The sequence below is a fragment of the Ictalurus punctatus genome, chromosome 6 (genome assembly GCF_001660625.3).
Source record: "Ictalurus punctatus breed USDA103 chromosome 6, Coco_2.0, whole genome shotgun sequence".
Classification (NCBI taxonomy): domain Eukaryota; kingdom Metazoa; phylum Chordata; class Actinopteri; order Siluriformes; family Ictaluridae; genus Ictalurus; species Ictalurus punctatus.
The window spans coordinates 2,768,884-2,792,500 of record NC_030421.2 but is presented as its reverse complement, the minus strand read 5'-3'; the positions used below and the strand labels follow the sequence as shown (position 1 = coordinate 2,792,500).

The window sequence follows — 23,617 nt, the reverse complement described above, 5'->3', positions numbered from 1 at the left end:
GATAAGGATTTAAAGTTTTACTCATAGACGCTGTGTGTTTAAACGGATTACACAGGGTGTCCGTGTCACGATTTCAGGGCGGAGACGGAAGCAAGCGCAGATCAGAATTTCAATTAGTAGCAAAACACTAAGGAAAAGAATAACATGGACAGCGGAGTGCAGTGCAAACTGCGGCGATGTACACACAGACGCGATTCAGGTGCGGGTGGTCATGTGACTTTGATGCAGTGAGGTGCAGTGGCCGCTGGGAACTGTAGATCAGATCATTCTCTGATTTACGTGGCAGTCGGAATGCCTCCATAGTCTCCGTAGATAAGGGCAAATTCACACTTTTCAGCACGCTTCGTTTACGTTATATAGATTTGAAGACTTCAGACTCATCGAAATGGTTCTCCTGGCCCGGATCGGGACGCCGGCGCGTGGTTGCAATGGACTTCACCAAACGCGTTAACGTGCGTTCATCGTGAACGAAAGAGACGACTCTGTGCATGTGTGTGCTAAGAACGTAGCAATCATGTAGAGGATATTTTATAAATAAAGTTTAGCTAACAAATGCTCATTTCCCCCCGTGTATGTGTGGAGACTTTTGGGACACCCTGTAGATTTAGAAACACTGAAATGATGAGCGTAAACAAGCTAAGCTAATGATGGATGCTAGCGGTAGATTTACTGTGTGTAAAGTATGTAGCTAGATTGAGGTTGGTACTATCGCATGGACAACGTAAAGGTGAAAGTATGAGAGAACAGCCAGGGAAATCCTACCTGTTCCTTTCATTGTTGAATTGTAATGAAGTGAGAATCAACAGCGAGATACATTTCCAAGGGTTCACGGTGTATAGCGCCGTGAAACGGGAACTCAGGGCGATCATTTTAATTCGAATACCACAGGATATGGAAACTCCTTTAACTCGACTGATGTTTAAAATATTTGGTTTTGTTACATATCGACGTAACACACACGTTATTCCGTTTACTCTGTTTACAATCTTATTATTGCTGATATTTTACTTTATTTTAATGTGAAATAATGTAGAACTGTGCTGCCATCTCTACTCTGATGGATTATTATCAGACTCGTGTTAATTAGTACTTGGACATTGGGATTTTGGAAGACGTTGACCATGAGGTCTACTCTATCAGTGCTTCTGTCTTACTGTAATACAGGCGATATATCATTTTTATCACATCTGTCAACTCTGTGTGTGTGTGTGTGAGTGTGTGTGTGTGTGTGTGTGTGTGTGTGTGTGTGTGTGTGTGTGTGTGAAATAGACACATGGGTATGAGGTATGAGTGTTTGACCCGAGGAGGTCTGTCATTGTAACACAGCTTCCATCAAACCTCTCTCTCTCTCTCTCTCTCTCTCTCTCTCTCTCTCTCTCTCTCTCTCTCTCTCTCTCTCTCTCTAATTCGTGCTGCAACTCTTCCAACAAAACAACAAAATTTCCTCCCCCAAGCCACTCCCAGACAACTGGCCACTCCCTAATGAAAAGTGACAGGCCCCGTGATGATGGATTCTTCCTTTAAATGAGTTTCTCTCCCTCTCTTTCTTTCTTTCTCCCCCTTTTCCACCACACCGTGCCTCTCAGTGGGTGAGCGTGAGCTCGATGAGACGCAGCTCGTGCGTGTATCACCTCTAGATGACTCATCCAGAGATGGACGACTCCGTTCCTTGACTCAAGGAGTTTTAAAATGACCCGTGTTAGATAACATGCGGATCTGATTCACGATAAGCTAACCTCCAAAAATCCCTTTGCTCATGAAAGCTCCTGTGAGATACACCTAAGCATCTTCAAAACATATACTGCAATCGAACACGTGTCCATGTGTGCACGTGGGCGTGTACGTGTGTTTGCCAGTCATCTGTTGTCTCGTGGCCTCTGAGGCTTTGAGAGGGCCAGGTCACCACGGTAACGATGTTTAGGATAATACCTAGGGAGAGTGGTGAAGTGTAAATTGGCTGAACGCGGAATATGAAGTGAAACCTGGTGTGAGCCTCTTAAGCTAGAGAGAGAACAAGAGGGAGGAAGAAAGAGAGAAGGCGGTAGGGGATGAGTTGCACTAAAGCATGTCAGGGCATGAAGAGTCTCTCTGGAGAACGAGTCCGTCGCAAAACAGCACTCGAGCGCATGTGCGTGAGCGTTACTCGCTCTCTCACAAATACACCTTCACATCATAAACACACAGGTCTGTGAAATGTTTCCTGAGATTTTGTTCTTTTCAAGCAGAGTGAATGGTCTGCACTTATATAGCGCTTTCTTTAACCTTAGAAGTTCCAAAGCGCTTTACACTGTGTCTCATACACACACACACACACACACACACCAATGGTAACTTGCCATCCGGAGCAACTTGGGGTTCGGTGTCTTGCCCAAGGACACTTCGGCACGTGGAGTCACGTGGGGCGGGAATCGAACCGCCAACCCTACGGTTAGTGGACGACCCGCTCTACCACCCGATCCACATATTTTCAATCAAGTTGAAGAAGAAACCTGTAAAAAATTACTAGCACAAACTCTGATCTATCCATTATTCTTAAATGTGTGTGAAAATACTAGGTTGCTACGTTTTATGCTGAAACAACAACAACAACAACAACTCTGGAACAATTTATGCTACAGATAAACAGTTTCACAATTACATACCTGTCAAGTCAAATGAATCTCAAACAAATTGATCAGTATTCAATTACCCTAACATATTTCATTCATCTTCAGTAAGCGCTTTACTCCGGAGTCTATTCCGGGAACACTGGGAATACCAAGGATGGGATGCTAGATCGTCTCAGGGCACCATGCACATACACGTTCATGCCAAGGGGCAGTTTAGCATAGCCAGTGCACCTATTAGCACTCCTCAACTCCTTCCTAGAAACAAAGGTTCCTTAAGAGTCATTTGGATTAATGATTCTTCGGGGTGGCTGTGGTTCAGGTAGTAGAGCTCGTTGTCTATTAATCATAGGGTTGATGGTTCGAGTGCCAGCCCACGTGACTCCACATGCCAAAGTGTCCTTGCACACCGAACCCCAAGTTGCCCCTGATGGCAAGCTAGCGCCTTGTTAGCAGAACAATTACTAATAATTGGCGATACCATTTCTTAGCTTCCAGGCCATCATGCTGGCTTCAGGAACACTTCACTTTAAAATAACGAAATGCCTACAACTTTCGAGTCACTAGAATTTCTCAAATGATCTAAAAGGTCTTTCTGGTGGTTTCTCAGAAGCATCTTTTCACCGGGGACCAAAAATCCCTGAAGGAAGTGGTGTTTAGGGCCTGAGAAAAAAATACCGTTATAACGAAGGATTCAGGCTGGAGATGAGATCAAGTTCTACACAGTTCTGGAAAGATCCATCTAATAAAGTGGCCACTGAGTGTGTATTAGTACATTCTGGACAAAAAAAAAAACAAAAAAAAAAAAAAACAACCCTGGCTTGTCTCGTCTCGGGCTGGAAGCTGTGCTAGGGCGCAGGTGGAACTTTCAGTATGATAATAAAACCAAGCACACCATGAAATCAGCTAGAATGGGTCTGTTTGTAGGCCAGATTCATAGAGAGCTATTTCACTCAACGATCTACAACGAGCATGTGGAGATTAATAATAATAACCACCGTCTTTAAACAATCTGCCTTCAAAAAAAAAAAAAAACCTTTATAGAAAATATTACTACATTTAAACCTAATAATCAATCTTTGCCAATTGCTCCAGTATTCTTACAATTATTTCTTTTTTTAAAAGACGTACATTTATTTACGCAAACCAGATGAAACGACGCATACATTCGCATACTTAATAAAAGATACCATGTTAGCGTATGTGATTTATGAAGGAACTTGAAACATACCGCGCGATGAGAAGGACACATGCATGACGTGTATCACAGCGAGCTCGCCGAGGTTAACACTGCATCAATCTTCACGTCGTTAGAGTTCGCTCTTAACGTACATTAATACGATTCTTTATTGTTGAAGCTTCTACGTGCCATTCTAAACAGATGACATGGTTGCACTACAGTATATAACATACACACCAGTAAATATTTTCAATTTTTCATCGTCCGTGACCCGTAACACTGCGTTTCGATAGAGAGGTCGTGTCTATCTCTCTAGGTTTTTCTTTGTTTGACCTGTTGCTAGGTAACCCATGGTCACATCTGGGATCTAAATCACAATATCTCCTTCTCTCCGAGTTAGTGTCTCTTACGCCGCTGTTATGGAAGGGATGGACTGTAATTTATTAGCTTGATACGGGAGCAGGCGGCATTATACAGAGCAGCGGCTCTAGGCAGAGCTCGTTTGGAATCCTCACCCGATCCTATTTCCGCCGCATTCCTCTTGCCATTTCGGAGACATTCTTCTTTAAATTGACAATCTGAGGCTCCACGCCGACCACCTGAGCCAGCTCTCTGCATATTCAGTTGGGAGCAAAGACATGGCAAGAAGAAATAGCTTAGGAACACTGCCATGCCACTTCATCTAAAGTCTGTCAGGATCGATCTTGTTCCTGTCATGTACGAGGGCAGTAGCTGCTTTCATAAAAACGTGATAACTTTTTCACACGTCGAAAGTTTCTATCTGGGGTAATCTGCCTGTCTCCTCTACCAAGCGATTGTAATCATGCCGTTATATTTTTAATGGCAAGGCTCATCTGCGTGGATGTTAGGATCTCGTATAATCAGTCAGCGAGCGCGGCGTGGTCAGCGTCCCGTCTAACGCGTACGCACGGAGAACGAGAGCAGGACCGCAATACGCGCGGTAATGTCGTTTATAAACACACAATTCGGAACAGATGGGCTTTTTTTTTTTCTTTTCCGAGCAGATTGTTGTAATATGCGACCGGGCGCGGCTCATATCGGAGAATTCCCACACCTGCCGCGCTCGCTCTCAAATCTCAGCTTAACTCGCAATCACAATAGAATATTTCGAGATGTTCCCTGTTCTAGTTTCTAATGATATTTGATTCATCCATCACGAGTCCTGCTGTGACGAGAGAAGATTCTGAAGGAACTTGCTGGAACAACCTAGAGGCCCTGAGATGTGTCGAAGGTGGAAACCGCTACGATGATAAAGTCAAGGAACAAGTTTACTCTGTTGTAGGCTAGTGCTTAGAATAGAGTCAAGCCTCAGGTTAATGTTAATGCTAAATAAAATACGATCACGCATACATTTCAGCTGAAATGGACAAAGGGTGCTGTAAAAATGGGACTCTGTGTTAACCCCACGGCTATTAAATCGCCATCTGCTCCCCTCGCCTCGCCGTGGCCCAGCCGTCACGACGAGCCGCGCGAACCCGCTGTCCAATTAAGCGCGGTAATTGGTCGTAATCCGTGACCGATTCTGATTGGAGGGCGACGTAAATTACTGAAATAAGCTCGGGCGACAGCCGAGTCTGAAGTTGATGCCTCGAGACCAACCTCGCTCGATGCATGAAAAATTACACTTCTGAGATTTACAAATAGACACATCAATGATTTCAGCCCTATTCTTTCAAGTATAAAATATCGTGAATTCCCTGTCTATATTTGAAAGCAACAACATCCGGGAAGGATTTCCACTAGATCTTGGCGCGTAGCTGTGGGGATTTGTGTTCACTCAGCTACAAGAGCATGAGTGAGGACAGGTACTGATGTCGAATGAGGAGGTCTGGGGTGGAGTCGGCGTTCCGGTTCATCCCAAAGGTGTTCGGTGGGGTTGAGGTCAGGGTTCTGAGCACGCCACTCGAGTTCTTCCAAACCAAGCTTTGCAAATTTTTAACGCTACAGCATACAAAGACATTCTAGATAACTGTGTGCTTCTAACTTTGTGGCAAAAATTTCGAGGAGAACCACATACGTGTGTGATTGTCACGTAGGTGTCCACGTATTTTTGCCCATATAGTGTCATATACGCCAAATGTAAGTTAAATTAGGTAAGTGTCCAACACCTGTACCGACTCAAAATCATAAAAATAACTCATTAATAGTAAAAGAATTAAAAGAACAACATCTTTCGAGTAGGCTGGCATACACTCTTCACTTTAATCGGAACACCTGCTCATTTAAGCAGTTATCCAATCAGACAATCACGTCGCAGCAGCACGGTGTATAAAATCATTCAGATAGAGATCTTCAGTGAATATACACATCAGATATCAGAACGGGGGACAAAGTGTGCTCTGTGTGACTTTAAATACGGTATGGTTGTTGGTGCCAGATGGGTTGGGTTTGTGTGTTTCAGAAACTGCTGATCTCCTGTGAATTTCACACATAACAGGCTCTAGAGTTTACACAGAATGGTGCGAAAAACAAAAAAAAACATCGCGATTTGAATAATACGATGAGCCCGCTCCATTTCCACTCACGTACACAAAGCTCCACCCTCAAAACTTATAGTGGTTCAACTAGACTTACCATCAGCAAGGACTGGCACGATATCACTTTCAAGCGCACTCGAATATTCTTCTGCTTTACAGCCATGTTACAACACAACAAACACGCGACTTCTCCTCGTACTGATTTATGAGGACGTGAAGGGGGAACTGGGGTGCATCTATAAAATGATTGACAAGCATTCCTGACTGGAAGGCAGGTTTCCAAACTGGGTTTCTTCAGCCTCTTAATACACATGTTCTAAGACTATTTACTTATTTATTTATTTATTTATTTATTTGAACATCTCTACAAAATATTCAATGTTAATCATACTAAAAAGAAATGAAAAATATTGACTATGAAACACCAGAGTGGTCAGTGTCATGTTTGTGCTTGCCATTATACTGTCTCATCACATCCAGGGTGAGCTCTGCCTTGCTCCTTTCGCTCCTGTGATTAGGATTTGCCACAAATTTCCAAACAATCGACAATGTTTATTGACATATAAAAAGGTTTTTCAATATTTAATCGATCTCTGTTTTCTTTGTATCGGACTTATCGTATTGAAGATGTTTAAAAGAGAATTCTGCGGCATCAGCAATCGATCAATCAATAAACAAATCCACAGTCGGTTTAGACACTAGGGCAGTTAATTCGGTCTTTAGATTATATTAATCGGACTTGTTACCGTACTTAGTCCTTTCACACGGAGACTTTACGGTACAGCGTCAGTTCACGGGTCCGCTCTAGTGCACTTACTGAACAGGGAATTATCTGTAACGTGGCTTCATTTCACTGCCTGTGCTCTCATGCTGCCATCTTGTGTTGAACAGAGGTGGATATTTGAGACATTATAAGGACAAGTTTTGGAGCTGCACTGTTTTGCTCGATCGGTATAACATCAGCAGAAGAGTCTTGGATCTCAACCAATGACACTTGATAACTGAAGTAAATAATTGATCTATTTTATTCTACTTCTCTCTCCATGTCTTAAGACACTGTCTTCTTTTCGTTCGCTATCCTCGCTTCTATTTTACGTCTTTCCCCTCATCTTTATCTTCTTCCCCTCCATCCCCCTCACCCCTCTCTTCTTGTGGTTCCTCCTCTTGCTCTCCTTCACCATCCCCTACGTCCCTCTTTCTCTCGGTCTCATCGTCAGATTCGCTCCCAGCCCCCTCGGCCACGATGCCCTCCCAGCCATCGGTCTGCAGTTCCAGCTGCTCCACACGACCCATCATCTTACGGACGCTAGACTCCAGTTCGACCATCAACCGTGCCAGCTTGGTCTGTAGCGTCTCCAGGCTGGACTCGATGCGCTCCACTTTGTCTTCCAACTTCTCCTTTTCCTCCTCCCCTTCATCCGAAATCTCTAGCATTCCCATCTTGGTGAGGATCTGGCGTCCCTTTTCCTCCAGAAGGCGCTTGGCAGCTGGGAACTCAGACAGAGTGTCTGTCAGGTCCTCCTTGGACAGGCTGAAAAGGTCTGAGTAACCGATGCTGCAGATGTTAGCCGTGCGCCGATTGCCTGATTTGTTGCCTAGATGGTGTAAAATGAAGCAATATCATAGGATATAGTATATATTTTTTCTTAATCAAATGAATTATCTACAGATCCTTCCACAAGTATTCACCCAAGAGCCCCCCACCACCACCACCACCACCTCCCCCAACACATGGGGGAGATACAACCTGGAACTGAAAATGACTTGTATTAATTGGGATTCTAATTACGGTTGGAGAAGATCAAGTGCTACATTTTTTGGAGATGGGCTTCTTTCTTTTAATGTTCTACATCGAAAGCACTTTATTAAGAACACCTGCACATCTACTCATTCATGAAATTATATGATGTATAAAATAATGCAGATATGGGCCAGCAGCTTCGGGGGATGTTCACATCAACCATCAGAATGAGGGGGAAAATATAGGATTTCAGTGATTTTGACCGTGGCATGATTAATAATGATAATGAGTCTTTATGATCACGTATACATTACAGCACAGTGAAAAAGTTTTCTTCACATATCCCAGCATGTTAGGAAGTTGAGGTCAGAGTGCAGGGCCAGCCATTATACAGCGCCCCCTGGAGCAGAGAGGGTTAAGGGCCTTGCTCAAGGGCCGAACACTGTTGGTGCCAGACGGGCTGGTGTGTATTTCTATAACTGCTGATCTTCTGGGATTTTTCACACACAACAGTCTCTCAAAATGGTGCAATTCAGAAAAAAACATCCATCTGACAGAAAGGCTACAGTAACTCAGATAACCACTCTGTATAACTGTGGTGAGCAGAAAAGCATCTCAGAATGCACAACATGTCAAAACTTGAGGCAGATGGGCTACAACAGTAGAAGACCACGTCGGGTTTCTCTTCTGTCAGACAAGAACAGAAAGCTGAGGCTGCAGTGAGCACAGGTTCTCCAAAACTGCACAGGTGAAGACTGGAGAAACGTAGCCTGGTCTGATGGATCTCGATTTCTGCTGAGGAACACAGATGTTAGGGTCAGAATTTGGCAGCAACAGCATGAATCCATGGACCCAACCTGCCTTGTGTTAACAGTCCAGGCTGGTGGAGGTGGTGTAATGGTGTGGGGAATGTTTTCTCCAAACACTTTAATACCAATCGATCATGGCTTGAATGCCACGCCCTATCTGAGTATCGTTCCTGAACATGTGCATCTCTTCATCACCACAATTTACCATCTTCTAATGACTGTGATCATTCCAGCACGATACTGCACCACGTCCCAAAGCAAAACTCGTCTCAAACTGGTTTCACGAACATGACAATGAGTTCAGTGATCTTCAGTGATCTTCCCAGTCACCGGACCTGAATCCAGTAGATCACCTTTGGGATGTGGTAGAACGGGAGATTCACAGCAGGAAAGTGCATCTGAAAAACCTGCAGGAATTGCGTGATGCAATCATGTCGACATGGACCAGAATCTTCCGACATCCTGTGAAATCCATGCTACGAAGAACTTGAGGCCGTTTTGAGAGCGAAGGGAGGCCCTACTCGGTATTACTGTAGTGTTCCTAATAAAGTGCTCAGTGAGTGTACTGTATATATGTATGGCTCAAAATGTTTCTTTGACACACTGCACATGAGACATGCCCCTGTTTGTCATACCATTAGATGTTACCTTTTATGTTGAGAATGCTGATCTCTCCAAAGAAGTTCCCGTCACCCAGTACAGCAAACTGAGTGACCCCATCATCTGCCACCACAGCCAACTTCCCCTCCTTAATGATGTACATCTCATGCCCTACGTCACCTTTCCTACACACGTACTCTCCAGGGTTGTAGACCTACACAAACGGGATAAAAAGCACTGTACTACAAATGATCGTTTTACCATCTCGTTTTTTTTTTTTTTTTTTTACCATGAGCTTTAAAGTTTGACCTGTGGGGTGAGCTTGAGCACCAGTTCCTCCAGCAGGCTGCTCTCACAGTTCTGGAAGATGGTAACCTTGGATAGAATGGGTAGGTGCACGCTCACCGCAATGGCCGTCTGCAGTGTGACTGGTAGCTGCTGGAGGATTTCATTCTCCCGGGTGATCTTCCTGTTTCAGAGCAGAGTTAAATAGCTACCAAAGCTTTTCTGCTGTGCAAAATGATATGTATACAATATACAGTCGCCGAACGAGTTAAATAGCTAGGTGAACAAGCATTAAGACTCACTTGTTGATATGGAGATGTTGGTACCAGGTGTTGACACGGTTGTGTAACGCTTTGTTGATTCGCCGACTGCGCAAGTAGCTCCTTACCAGCTCGTGATTTGGAAAGAAGACATTGTCCCTGTTACGCAGGTTCATTATTACGCTCCCTACGCTTCCCACTACAGAGGCGAACACCAGCACGGCAATCAAGAGGTCAGCAATCATGAAGAGGAACTCCTCCTCACGAGTCGGCTGTGGGGTGTCTCCTACTGTGGTGAGGATCAGAGTGGAAAACCAGAAGGAGTAGAAGTACTGACGGCGTGTGGAATTAAACTCGATGTCCGTGGTGTCGGGGTAGACCCAGTCATCACTTCCGAGGCCGATATATTTCGAGAGGGCAAAATAGAGGCACGCGTTCCAGTGGATGAGGATAAAGATGAGGATCATTAGTTTGGATATGCGGAATATGTTGGGGTAGGCAGTACGTGTCTCCATGCGTTCCAAGGCCTCAGAGAGGCGGGGTGAACGAAGGAACCGGTTTATCCGTACTACGGGGGTCTTGAAAAAATCGCTCAGATAGAGCAGATCAGTGGGTAGTTGGGACAGCACATCCAACAAGAACTGAGAGGAGTGCAGGTAGCGCTTTTTTAGCCGTGACATATCGCGCACTAGGCTGCCCTGCTCCAAATACCCTGTGGACAATACAGGAGAGAAATACATCAATTACCCATTTAACGTTTCCCCTCCTCGGCAGTTCTCCCTCTCAGAAGGAAGTGATTAACTCTAGCGTTAATTCCCTTTCATTATTGTTTCCAAAATCCTGATTCTGGAGTAAAATGATGCAGTTTTATTCATCGATGCACCTATTTCAGCTCATGAAGGACTTTTAATTTGGCGATGTGTTAAATCTGGTGTGTAGGAGCAAGGGAACACCAGGATTGGAAGACCAGGGTTTAGAATCTCTTTCTTTTAGGATAAAAAAAACACCCCTTAAAGCTTTGATTTGACAGTATTTGATTTGTATGAGAACATTGCAATTTCAAAAATGGACCATACCTATACTGTATAAATTCAAATGCTAGCAACATTAAATAATGAAACCGAATCGATTACACTTACCCGTACGGACCTTGATGAATATGTCAGCCACGTAGGCCAGATCAGAGATGTAGTCTAAGGTGTACCAAACAGCCTGAAATTTCTGGTCAACTTCATAAAAACAGATCCTTAAACAACATTAAGAAAGGTTTTGAGTTAATTGCGTAAAACGTGTAGTGATATCTGACGTGGTCTCTTCACCTTTAGTGAACAAATCTTAATATCATTTGATCATCTTTCTCGGCTTTGAAAAGTACACGCTTGTTATTTGCAGATGTGCAGGCTGTTTCTTATTCATGTATCAGCATGCTAATGCCACTGAGTTTTAGTCAGGGTCTGTTCTGTCTTTATTGCCATCATAAAACCTCCTACCTGAGGATAATAACAACCCAGTTGTAAATGATGGGAAAGACCATGACCTGCAACCAGCCATAGTAAAACTCTTCAGAGGGATCAATCACCCACTCCCTCCAGCTGAGAGAGAGAGAGACGGAGACAAACAGACAGAGAGACACAGAGAAAGAGAGAGAGAGATATTATAATCTGGTTTAGAAGAAGAAGAAGCCTTTATTTATCACATTAACATTACAGCACAGTGAAATTCTTTTTCTTCGCATATCCCAGCATGTTAGGAAGTTGGGGTCAGAGCACAGGGTCAGCCATGAGGGTTAAGGGCCTTGCTCAAGGGCGCAACAGTGGCAGCTTGGCAGTGCTGGGGCCTGAGCCTCCAACATTCTGATCAGTAACCCAGAGCCTTAACCGTTGAGTCACCACTGTATATCTGATCTGCATATTTGATTTGGTACAGGTTTTAGGCAACCCTGCCATTTTTCCCAGGCTTGGGACCAGCACTGACAGTGCACTAGCTTGTGCAACCCCAGTGGCTGGGTGTGGTGCCCAGCATGGTGCTCAAACCAGTGATCCTGAGATTAAGACTCTCGTGCTCTACCGACTGAGCTAGCCTTGTTGTACTTAACCTGCTTTGCAAAAATAACGGAAGCTACTCTTTTTATAATTAAAAAAAAAAAAAATCAATGTCATTATGATGACAAAATAATTAGCCAGGTGTTGCTTCAGGTAAATTGTTTTACCATCTAGCTTTAAAGTAAGCTTAATGATACTGTATGTTTTGCAGCGTAATTACAATATAGTCACAGGAGTCTATCAAGTCCTTTGATACCGTATAATCTATCAGTGCAGTAAACATTTTTACATTCACATTTATTCATTTAGCAGACCCTTTATCCAAAGCGACTTACAAATGAGCAAAGCGGAGAACAATACAAGTAGAAGAATACATACAAGATTTTTAATTCAGTGCTAGCGGAGCAAAGTGCACAGAATAGACGTGTACGAGTCAGTGCAAGTGCAGTATCGTACAAAACACGAGATATTTGTGCACGAGGGAAAACCTTTCACCTGCACTGATGTGTATATTTGTACAAAGCATCACAGTCATTCATATACTGATGTTTTCTTTCTCTTATACATTTCGAATTTCTTTCTCCATGTAAATGGTTTGTATAAACGTACAATAATTCAGGAAACACTCACTTTACTTTTATTTTCTGTTCCTTCGTCGCTTCTTTTTGTCCTTCTGCTTTTGCCACTTGTGCTTCACCGTCTTTTTGTGTGTGATGCAAACTAAGAAGTTTAGTCCAGCGATTCATTCTAGCTTATACAGTAGTCAATAACAGTAGCTGGGCATGATCCTCGAGTCCTTATTCTAACAGAAAAACAATAATACAGTTAGATCATTTTCTCACACATGCACTGATATTCCTTCATCCATAAACCAGTCAGTGTGAGATGTGTGTGTGTGTGTGTGTGTGTGCCTCAACCTACGCATTGTTTGGCCTCATAACCCTATGTTCATAGTAACGGGCAGCTCAACCAGTGCAGTGTAAGAGGAAGGTGATGCTGGTTGCTGCAGTGACGTCTCCCTGGAGGGACTCACGGGTACAAGGTCTCTTACTGACACTGTAGAAATGGCCTAAAACTCACATGAGATAACCAGAAGGTGAAGAATAAGTGAATAGGTGAATAAATAAGATGTACCGATACTGAAATAATTCACGATTTGAAATGCTTGACTCACGTTTAAGTCTGTGTTATCGTACAAGTGAAATAAAAGAGGGTTAAATTTTAATCCAGATGCAGATAGTTTTAGGAGAGAAGCATTTATGCAGCAACATGATTGGTGTGTGATTTCATAAATAGATAGATAGATAGATAGATAGATAGATAGATAGATAGATAGATAGATAGATTGGATAGATGGATAAATAGATAAAAAGATAGATAGATAGATAGATAGAAGGATAGGTGGATAGATTGGATAGATAGATTGATAGATAGATAGATAGATAGATAGATAGATAGATAGATAGATAGATAGATAGATAGATAGATAGATATATTGGATAGATAGATAGAGATAGATAGATAGATAGAGATAGATAGATTGGATAGACAGATAGGATAGATGGATAGATAGATAGATAATATAAGATAATAATATATAGCACATTTTATTTAGAACACTGGCTCAGATTGATAAAAATATTTTTTAAAAATACATTAAAAAACAAGAGTATAAAATAATTTAAACAGTTACAAAAGTACAGAGTATAAGGCAGCAAAAATAAATGTACAAGGCACATGCATGGTTAGGAATATAAGGTGTGTAGTGGGTAGTGTAGATACAGTACAGATGCAGTACTGTACAGTCGTCGTATTGTTGTGGGTAAGAATGACCTGACAAGGCATATCTTGGTGCAGTGCAGTTGTGTCATTCTGCCATTTAAGGTGCTATTTTACTTGGAGAAATTTTGCCCCCACCCCATGAAGTCACTTTGAATCATAATCACGTTCTCCCTAAAATGACAGCATCCCTGTCTCAGCCTGGCGAGAATCTCCACCAAGGCAGCATGCTTAACTATTTATTTGAATCACAGAGATAAAGTAGGGCAGTGAAAATTACTGACAGGAAGCAGAGGCCTGTTTTACGAAGCCAGTTGAACAAACTCACAGTTGCAGAGTAAGCTTTGAGTTGACGAAACCCAACAAATCTAACCCGGGTTAATTAAGGTTAACAGTTTTCATGACGCTGGTTATCGACTTTCTCGGTCGACCCAGGTTTTCAACGCTGAATCAAGCTTTACTCATGAAAAGCCAGACGTTTGACGCAAACAGCCTATAGCGTTCAACATGAAAAAAAGCCGGTGTGTATTCTGGTTGAAGAGCAAGAAAGGGGAAAACATGCAAACTCCGAACACATAGGGCCACGGTGGGAATCAAACCCCCGACCCTGGAGGTGTGAGGTGAACATGCTAACCACTAAGCCACCGTGCACCCTATAATTAAACCCATCCATCCATTTTCCATACCGCTTTTCCTACACAGGGATGCAGGGTCACCTGAAGCCCATCCGAGGGGGATCGGTGCACGAGGCAGGGGACACTCTGGACGAGGTGCTAACCCATCGCAGGGCACAATCACACACCCATTCACACACTACGGACAATTTGGAAACGCCAATCAGCACGGGGAGAACACTCAAACTCCACGCACAGTTATTATAGTATTGTAATGCCACAGCAGTGCTGAATTATCAACTCTGATATATCAAAAGGTGGTAATTCATTTTCTATAGTAGCTCAATAATCTTGGTAGCATTTCCAGGTGCAAGCCAAACCGCAGGTTTATATAATACACTCATTGCAACATTTCTATCGTGACAACTCAACCACAGGCATTTAAGGTGTGTTCATTCTGTACAGGTGACCACTAATTTTCTGTTCAGTTCCCCTCTCACAACTTTAGTTCCTACTCTGCAATTTGTTCCTATAAACTGTTTGACTCTGGGGGATGGGAGAAAAACTTAACATAACTGTGGTGTCACCTCGTCCTGTTCTACTGTATATGAACTCTGGTTAAATGTGTGTAGAGACGTTACAAAAACAAATAACACTTGGAAGAAAATAGCAGAGATAATTGGTGTGCCTAGAGAATGTTTGTAGCGAGTACGGTTAGATTCCCATGCTAATAGCTAATATAAATCTTGGCATGTTACGTGTTCCTCAAACAACCTACTTTGACACTGATTAGTGTGTTATATAGTTTGTGTTTAACTCGATAGAAGAAGATATAAACATATATAAGTATTCGGTGGTGCTTCTGGTGAGTGTATGGAGCTAGTACAGTTAGCTCAGGCTGCTAATCTGCTAACAGAGCTAATACGAAGCCTGGGATGTAATATACATAAAAACAACCAATTTTCACACTTTTTTCACTTTATTAAAATATAACAATGCACTGTAAAGACAAATAAATTGTATAGTGTAGTAAATTGTGTGCACAATTTGGCTACTATCCGTTCTTATCGGAGCTAAAAATGCCGGACGGACACTGTGCAAGCTACATGAGCGAATTTGTCGCTCGCTAGTGTGAGCAACCTATATAATCTAAGGCTAATCATAATCAAATTATTTATTTATTTTTAAAAAAGGAGTTATTTGATAGAGAAAATGTATAATCGCATATATGGGCTTTTCTGTAAGGAGTTGTATATGTATTAACGTTACAGATTTGTGGGAGGAGTTTCAAGTGTAACTAAGTTTTCTGACAAATCTTCACGCTGAAATAATAATACTAAAAAAAAATATTCTTAGATAAAAATTAACCAGGAATTCAATTTCGCTGTCCTTCAGATTAACCCCTCATAAGAGTAAACCCTGAGGTGTGTCTTATTGATCGGTCACACAGTCCCTTTGCGTGTGGGTGTGTACTTGAGCTACCTTATTTATTTTCCCACACGCGTTCGTACTACTTCCGCGAAGGCTGTCTCTTCGCTCCGATTGGTGGATTACACATGAGCACAGGCTCTTAACCAATCCTAGAGCAGGAGGCGGGATTTCTCAGAATACGGGTGAGGAAAAATAAAGCATTCGAGGGAACTCGAGAAAGAAGATGGCTGCGAAAGGCGAACGGGATTGAGCTATAGTACAGTCCCGGTACTGCAGCAAACGGAAAGAGAAACCAGTGGCGTTTCTCATGTTGTCTTCCTCTTTCGGTAGGTGTTCTAGAGAAGGACTCGACAGAGAAGAGAAGAGGAGAGAAGAGCCGAGACGCCTGGTTGTGGCTAACTGCAGAGCCAGGACTAGCTAACAGTTATTTCTTCAATATTATTGGCACCCCCAGTGAGCCTGTCTACGAGGAAAGCAGCTTTAATCAGGAAGGTGAGTGTTATTTTTCAGACGGATGATGGGGTTTATTGGGAAGTTTCGCTCCGATATGAGATTCATTTGACTCGAAGAGACTTGTTTGCTTTTAATTAGCCTGAGAGTAAGCTAATGTGAGCTAACAGCACCGTGGTGCAGGACAGCAATGATTAACGTCAGCTGAATGGAAAGTGTTTACTCATCGTCAGTGTAACGCTAGCTAACCCTTACTACAGACTGAGGAAGCCTGAGGAAGGTAATAGTGTGTGTGTGTGTGTGTGTGTGTGTGTGTGTGTGTGTGTGTGTGTATATATATATAGCTGGCCCTGTCTGTGTGTAACGGTCTCTTCTTCAGTTAAGGTTCAAAATGTAACCAGGAACTCCTAAGTACTGTGTGTGTGTGTGTGTGTGTGTGTGTGTGTGGGGTGGGTGGGTGGGGGGGGAGATTACATTTGCAGGTCACATTCCTTGAGTCAGTAAAGTGATCAAAGTTCATCCTGATATTAAAAAAAGAAAAAGTTCAGCATGACATTGCCGTGATCAAGAGAATACATGCACTTACTTATTAAGCCCTATTTGGATTGTGTTGTTGTTATTGTTATTATTATTATTAGTATTATTGTTCGAATCGGTCAGAAAATGATGTCTGGAAAGAGTTTGCAATATTTCATCTTTGATAAAGGTAAAATGTAAAGGTAATTAGATCTCCAAATGAAGGTACTGATAAAGATTCGGTTATATCTATAATCTATGGGAAAACAGTTTAATAAAAAAGAAAAAAATCAGTATGAAGATGCACTGTTTAAAAATCTAACTGTGTGTGTGTGTATGTGTGTGTGTATGTGTATATGTGTGTATATATATATATATATATATATATATATATTATATAACCTGGCGGATACGTAGAACACGCCATTACCGTCGCAGTTACCGTAATTACGCGATGACGACCCGGACGTTCTACCCGAAGCTGTTCACATCCTCGGACTCTGAATTAAAGTGCATCTGTTATGCTTTTTCAAATATTACCTTTCACGTAGTGTGTTATACAGTTTTTAAAAAAAAAAAAACGCGCAAAAGCGCACGACAAACGGAGTTATTGAATCCTGAAAGAAGGAGCCGATTCTGAACAGCTGAAACGAATTCGTTAGTAATTCCAGACTTACTTCCTGTACTAACCTACGTAGGTTTGTAACAAACAAACAAAAAAAATCCTGCCTGTCACTGACAACAGACTGGGACATCTGACCAATCCGAGCAGAGTATGCTCTCTGGAACCAGTCGTTCAGAACCAGTCGTTCAGAACCAGTCGTTCAGAACCAGTCGTTCAGAACCAGTCGTTCAGAACCAGTCGTTCAGATCGTTTGTGACACTGGGGGGGGGTTAAATTATGAGCACGATAAAGTGCTTTTTGACCTCGGATGCACGTAAATCTATTATGAGAGCTTTAAAAGAAGATTAGGCACATTTCAGAACCATAGTAAGTGCACTTTAATGAATCCGTACGTTTTAGACGACGATGTTGACGGCCGCACGATTACGTTAAACTGTATCGTGTGTGTGTGTTTTTTTTGTTTTGTTTTGTTTTGTTTTTTTTTTACATTTATTTTTATAAGATTAATCCTGCACTTTGAAGACGTTAAGAAGAGTCAATGATGCGAATTATTACCCAGAAACATCACCAGATAACTTCTTAACTACATTTTACCACCGCCGCCATTTCAGACGTTTCTAATCTTCCAGAACGCGTCTTTTAAAAGGACTAGCGACGCATCCATCCAGGGGTTTTAGTTTACGTTACTACATTTACCTTGCGTACGTTCTATGATCATGTGACGTACCGATAATCAAGCCATACTCTCTCTCTCTCTGGAGCTTTGTATGTTCTTCCTGTTTGTGGGGTTTCCTGAAGGTTCGACAGCTTCCTCTCGAAAGCACGCCAGAAGGTGGATCGATCACGCTAATTGATCGTATTTACAAATTGAGCAGAGTGGAAGTACCTCATTATCTGAATAAACAAACAAATCCCAGCTTTCTCGTACAGTTCTCAAACATCGAAAGGCGGTGGAATGATCCGGAACGACCGGGGGGGGGTGAAGCGCATCATCATGTAGAAGCAAATAGAAACAGCGGTGACGCCGTTTTGTACCGGAACCCGGAAGTTATCATCACACCGGTTCCCTCGACAGAAACCCAATAGGATTTTCAAATCATCTTCACAACTTGTATGAAGTTTGAAGCCTAAATCCAATCTCCAGAACATCTAAACCGTACGCTATAAACGAGCTACACCACGGTCGCTCGACTTCAACGTCTCCATCACCGAGCTTCCGAGAACTTTCCCAAACTTTATTTAAAACATTTTCCATAATACGGATTTACTCTGTGGATGAATCTTCCCCCGTGTGTTTTGGGGAATTGTGCACAGCAGACCTGAACCAGTTTATCTGCGAAGTGTTTTCCTGCTCGGCGTGATGACGTTTAATGTCCCCGATAGCCTCTGCGGTCCCGTTTAGCAACATGTCAGTGTCACGATTTCCCCTCGCGCACGCGCTGGAGCACAAGCAAAGCAAACCTCGTTTCCGGGTTTTAGCGTTACAGAATGACGTCATCCCTGCGCCGCTCTATGGTGACTGGCTGTACGTTTAAGTAGCGCTTGATTTGATGTGCAGCGGAGTTTTCTATGAGCAGAGGATGAACTTTAAACGTCAATATCGCAGTGGATCATTTCCACGTAATCCTGGGCAGTCAAAACCCCTAGTGAGGATGCATGTTAAGGAAACGAATAGGTGCGCGGTGGTGTAGCACGTCACAGCTCCGGTGTCGCCGGTTCAGTCCTGAGCTCGGAATAGTGTGTGTGTGTGTGTTTCCCCCACTTACGTCCATGTGGGTTTGCTCTGGGTTCCTCTGTTCTCCCAAAAACACGCCAGGAAAGTGGATTCGTGGGGTAGGCTCTGGAGCCGCCACACCCCAGGTCTTGACTGAGTGAGTGACTGAGTGAGTCGAGTGAGTCGAGTGAGTGAGTCGAGTGAGTGAGTGAGTGAGTGAGTCGAGTGAGTGAGTGAGTCGAGTGAGTGAGTGAGTGAGTGAGTCGAGTGAGTGAGTCGAGTGAGTGAGTCGAGTGAGTGAGTGAGTGAGTCGAGTGAGTGAGTGAGTGAGTCAGTGAGTGAGTGAGTGAGTCGAGTGAGTGAGTGAGTGAGTCGAGTGACTGAGTGACTGAGTGACTGAGTGAGTGAGTGACTGAGTGAGTCTGTGACTGAGTGAGTCTGTGACTGAGTGAGTGACTGAGTGAGTGAGTGACTGAGTGAGTGAGTGACTGACTGAGTGAGTGACTGAGTGAGTGACTGAGTGAGTCGAGTGAGTGACTGAGTGAGTGACTGAGTGAGTGACTGAGTGAGTGACTGAGTGAGTCACTGAGTCAGTGAGTGAACGCGGACTTCAGGTGTTTTGTAAGTACGTTAATCTCTTGGCTTAGAAACAAATGTCGGACACCAGGCTCGTCTTATTTACTCCATTTGTTCCTCCACATATACTGAGGGCGATGTCTTTTGCAGACCCCTGTGCGAATAGTGATCGGACTGCCACTATTCCTGTATTTGTACTGTTCATTTTCTACACGATCAGTCGAGAAGCAGGGCGGTGTCTTTTTATTTTATGTTTTTTTTTTTTTTTTTTTTTTTAGTCCTTTCAGAGTAGAATTAATCGTTTGTAAACCCGTTCGCCTTCCCCCTGAGCAAGTCAAGTCCGAACCTGAGCGCTGTCGGTGAGCGAGCGAAGACGAGTCAGGACGCGTGGATGCGTTCGACTCGTCAGACTCGACGGTCCTCGACCGTGCCCGAGGGGAAGCCGGTGAATTCGGTAACTCGGGCTAAAACATGCACGTCTCTCTGGCAGCGACGGAGAGCCTTTCGCAAACCCGTACATCTCGCGTCCTGTCCCACTCGCAGCGTGAGGTGTGTCGAGAGCGAGGCTCGCGGTGAGTCGTCTCGGAGCCCTGCGGTTCATAACGGCTCTGCTTCCACGTGGAGATTAATACTGTATCCGTGTGCCGTAAAACCGTGCGCAAACATCACGCTCGTAAAAACCCAGACCGCACAATGAAGCCCTGGCTGTTCTAGATGGATCTGTCATAAAGTTTTAAACACACACACACACACACATGCACAAGAGGCCAAGGGAAGGGAGTGTTTCTTTCTTTCTTTCTTTCTTTTAATTGTGAAGCTGACTGCACTTTGATCTCTTACTGATTTGTTTAGCGTGACCTGCGGTTATAATCATCACCTGCTCTTTTACCTTTACTGAACTAGCCGTGTCAGCGGTCCGACTCCACAAGATTGGAATCGGATTTGGAAAATGTTCGGAACTGGAAATGTTTACGTATGGAATTGTAAAAAAAAAAATTTTGGGTTTCCGATCGATTTTTAGTTCGTGATAATCCACGGCTCGGTGTTCGTCACACAATTTTAACGCACGACGCGGAGACGGAGAACCGCCCAACGTGGAGCGGAGCGCTTTAAAACGCTGGTACGCGCACCTCGCCGTAGATTATCCCGCCTTTACCCCGTCCGCCTCCCAGCGGTGGCGGGTTGCAGCCGGCGTCGGTGTTCGCTGTGCAAAATTTGACGGGAAGGATCAAAAAAGACGGTCGATTCTCGTTAGTTATTTTACGTACGGGTCGTTAGATCTAGAACTCCGCCCACTCGAAATCATACAGAGAGACAACGTAGTGCGATAAGATGACTTTATTTATTTATTTATTTATTTTTTTAAAGAATTATAATAAATAGTTATCAGAGATAGAAAGAGTGAATTCCCGGTGTCTGTTCCACGTCTCTACTGATAACAGTGAAGCTGTGAGTGTAACTACTGTATGTTACTATGGTTACAGTTGTTTACTGATCGAGAACGGCGATGAAACTGACCGGAACCACCTGTGCGTTATACTAGGCCCGTCCCGATAACGACTTTATCGAACGATCATACGATTATACGGGCGTGACCTTCGTCGCGTGTTTGTTTACACGAGAATGACCGTCACCGCGTCACGTCCGGCGAGTAGAGACGGACGCACACGCGGTTTCAGCGGTTCATTATTGGCGAGGCAGGGCAGCCAGACAAATCCGAATTGTGACCCAAAAATCAGTAAACGGAACTCGGGTACAGGTCGGGCGATCAGCGGACGGGTTCGGTGTTCACAGCAAGGCCGGTTTTCACATGTTTTATTCACAAATATTTAAATATCCGGTTGAGTTTTTCCGTTTCCTTGTCAACTCAGGGTTTCCGTATCGGTAAGCGGTGGCGTTCTTTCTCAAACCTTTCGGACCTAGAGTACCGACGAGAAGGAACTCCTTTACGGTAACTCGGTTAAAGCTCTCACCCTCCTTTCTTCCTCCATGTTCTTTACGATGTCCCTCCGTTTCCATAATTACAGGCTCAGCTCTCGTGTACATGTCGTGCCCGATGCTGTTGGAAGTGGAAGTCCCGCCTCCGGTGCAGCCGCAGGCCACTGGCAGAAAATAGCCGAACCCTTCGTGACAAACGCGCTATCCCGAGACTCCTCATTGTTGCTCGTGACCTTTCCTGACCCGGAGCCTTTTTTTTTTTTCTTTTTTTCTTTTCCCCTTCCCGTGAGCCAGTCAGTAGCTCATGCTGTGATCTCTACACGTCTGTACTGTGCCATGACCGAATCCCGATTCCGCAGCGACCTGCTTGTATCAGACCTCTGGCTAATGATTCATCATGACCCGAGAGCGTGAATGACTTTGTAAGAAAGATCCTTCTCTGAATTCTGGTTTAGACGACGTCGGGTCTGTAGATTGCTTTATAAATAACAGCCTGTAGTTTTGTTTGTTTTTATACGTATAGTTTAAGTGTACATTATATCTTGGTAGGTTCCAAATTGGTCGTACCTTTCGATAGATGGTCCTTCTGCTCAATAATTTTATGTAAACAGTACCTCTGGGTGTATTATAATACAGTTAATGCTAGATCAAGCTAGCATACCTTCATACCTGTGCGACTGTGTTTGTTTATACAGACAGAACATCTACTGTTTCTCGGAGGCCCTGACTCTACAGCCCAGGATACACGAGTACGGCGGGTTTCCGGGATTTCACAACGTGCGTCATTTTGCGCATTTAAACTACGCCAGAGGTTTGACCCCGAGAGTTAATTTAGTCGAAATAAAAACGATTTATTCATGAACAGTAAAACACCAGCGCCGTCCAGATCAGAGATTTTTTGTATTACCGATACCGATTATTTGCACGTTTATGTGCCCAAGAATTTAGTCGATTTCACTTCCTCGGTGTTTACAAAACCAAAAAATAATTCTTATTCATAACATCGATAAATAAAGGGGTCTGAAAGAGCGCGAAAAATGTAATAAAAATAAAGCGCTGTTACTAAAGTGTGTATTTTATTTTATTTTATTTTTTTAAATAAAAGCTTAAAAAAAAAATAAAAGCAGATTACGTGAGTCTGAGTTTGTCTGTATTTCTTAGCGCCGAGCTGCTTAAACTAGCCGAACATATATACATAAGCGTTTACACGTAACCCGTCCAATTTGTGAATTAACGTTACGTTAAATAAAGCGCAGTTCTCGAAACGCCCACAAGATGGCGAGCCGTTTATCGCCGGAGCCGATGTTACAAAACCCATATCCGATTATTGAAAAACGCTGAAATATCAGCAACACCGATTATGGGGTCGATGTCTAATCCAGATCCACGTGATAAACGTTATAAACTGTTAGGGAAAAGTGTTTGTTTTATTGCAGATCAGTTTTTATGCTTCTTAGTTCGACGGTAAGAGTTTCGGTCAGACTCAGCTGGATGAGGTTTGTTTACTGTTTGTAAATACTTCATTGCGTGTGTGGTTATTTTTAGCGATGGAAATCTTTATTAGGGTAACATTACTCGGTACTCGGACTCGCTGGGAAATGCTGCCGCTGTATTTTGTCATTGAGTCGGGGTGTGTGTGTGTGTGTGTGTGTGTGTGTGTGTGTTTTGGTTTTATTTGAAAAGGTCATGCAGATAAAGCGTTTGTTGACTCTGTGTGGTTTCGTGGTTTTACGGTTCAATAAGGAAACGTCTGAAGCTTAAAGAGTTGAGTGTCGTGCTCTTCGCAGTCAGTCACACAGAACAGACTCGGTTTCAGTACAACCAGGTGTATTTACCTACACACGCCTTGCCTGAATAATGCTGCGTTCACTCCTCATACACCATTTTTAAAAAAGCATTTATTTATTTATTTTTACCGGTCGCTGTAAAATGAAGTCGCCAGGCAGGAGGCGG

General features: G+C 43.3%; 1 protein-coding gene across 1 annotated transcript; it reads right to left on the bottom strand.

Moving 5' to 3' along the window:
* Positions 1-6,932: 6,932 nt before the first annotated feature.
* On the bottom strand, positions 6,933-12,931 carry cnga4 (cyclic nucleotide gated channel subunit alpha 4; the record flags this gene model as incomplete). The annotated part of the gene is given in 7 exon segments (NM_001200165.1): positions 6,933-7,879; positions 9,483-9,648; positions 9,744-9,903; positions 10,022-10,691; positions 11,119-11,225; positions 11,470-11,571; positions 12,657-12,931. Coding segments are annotated over 6 exon segments (1,656 nt in total). The 3' UTR covers positions 6,933-7,370.
* Positions 12,932-23,617: the final 10,686 nt, after the last annotated feature.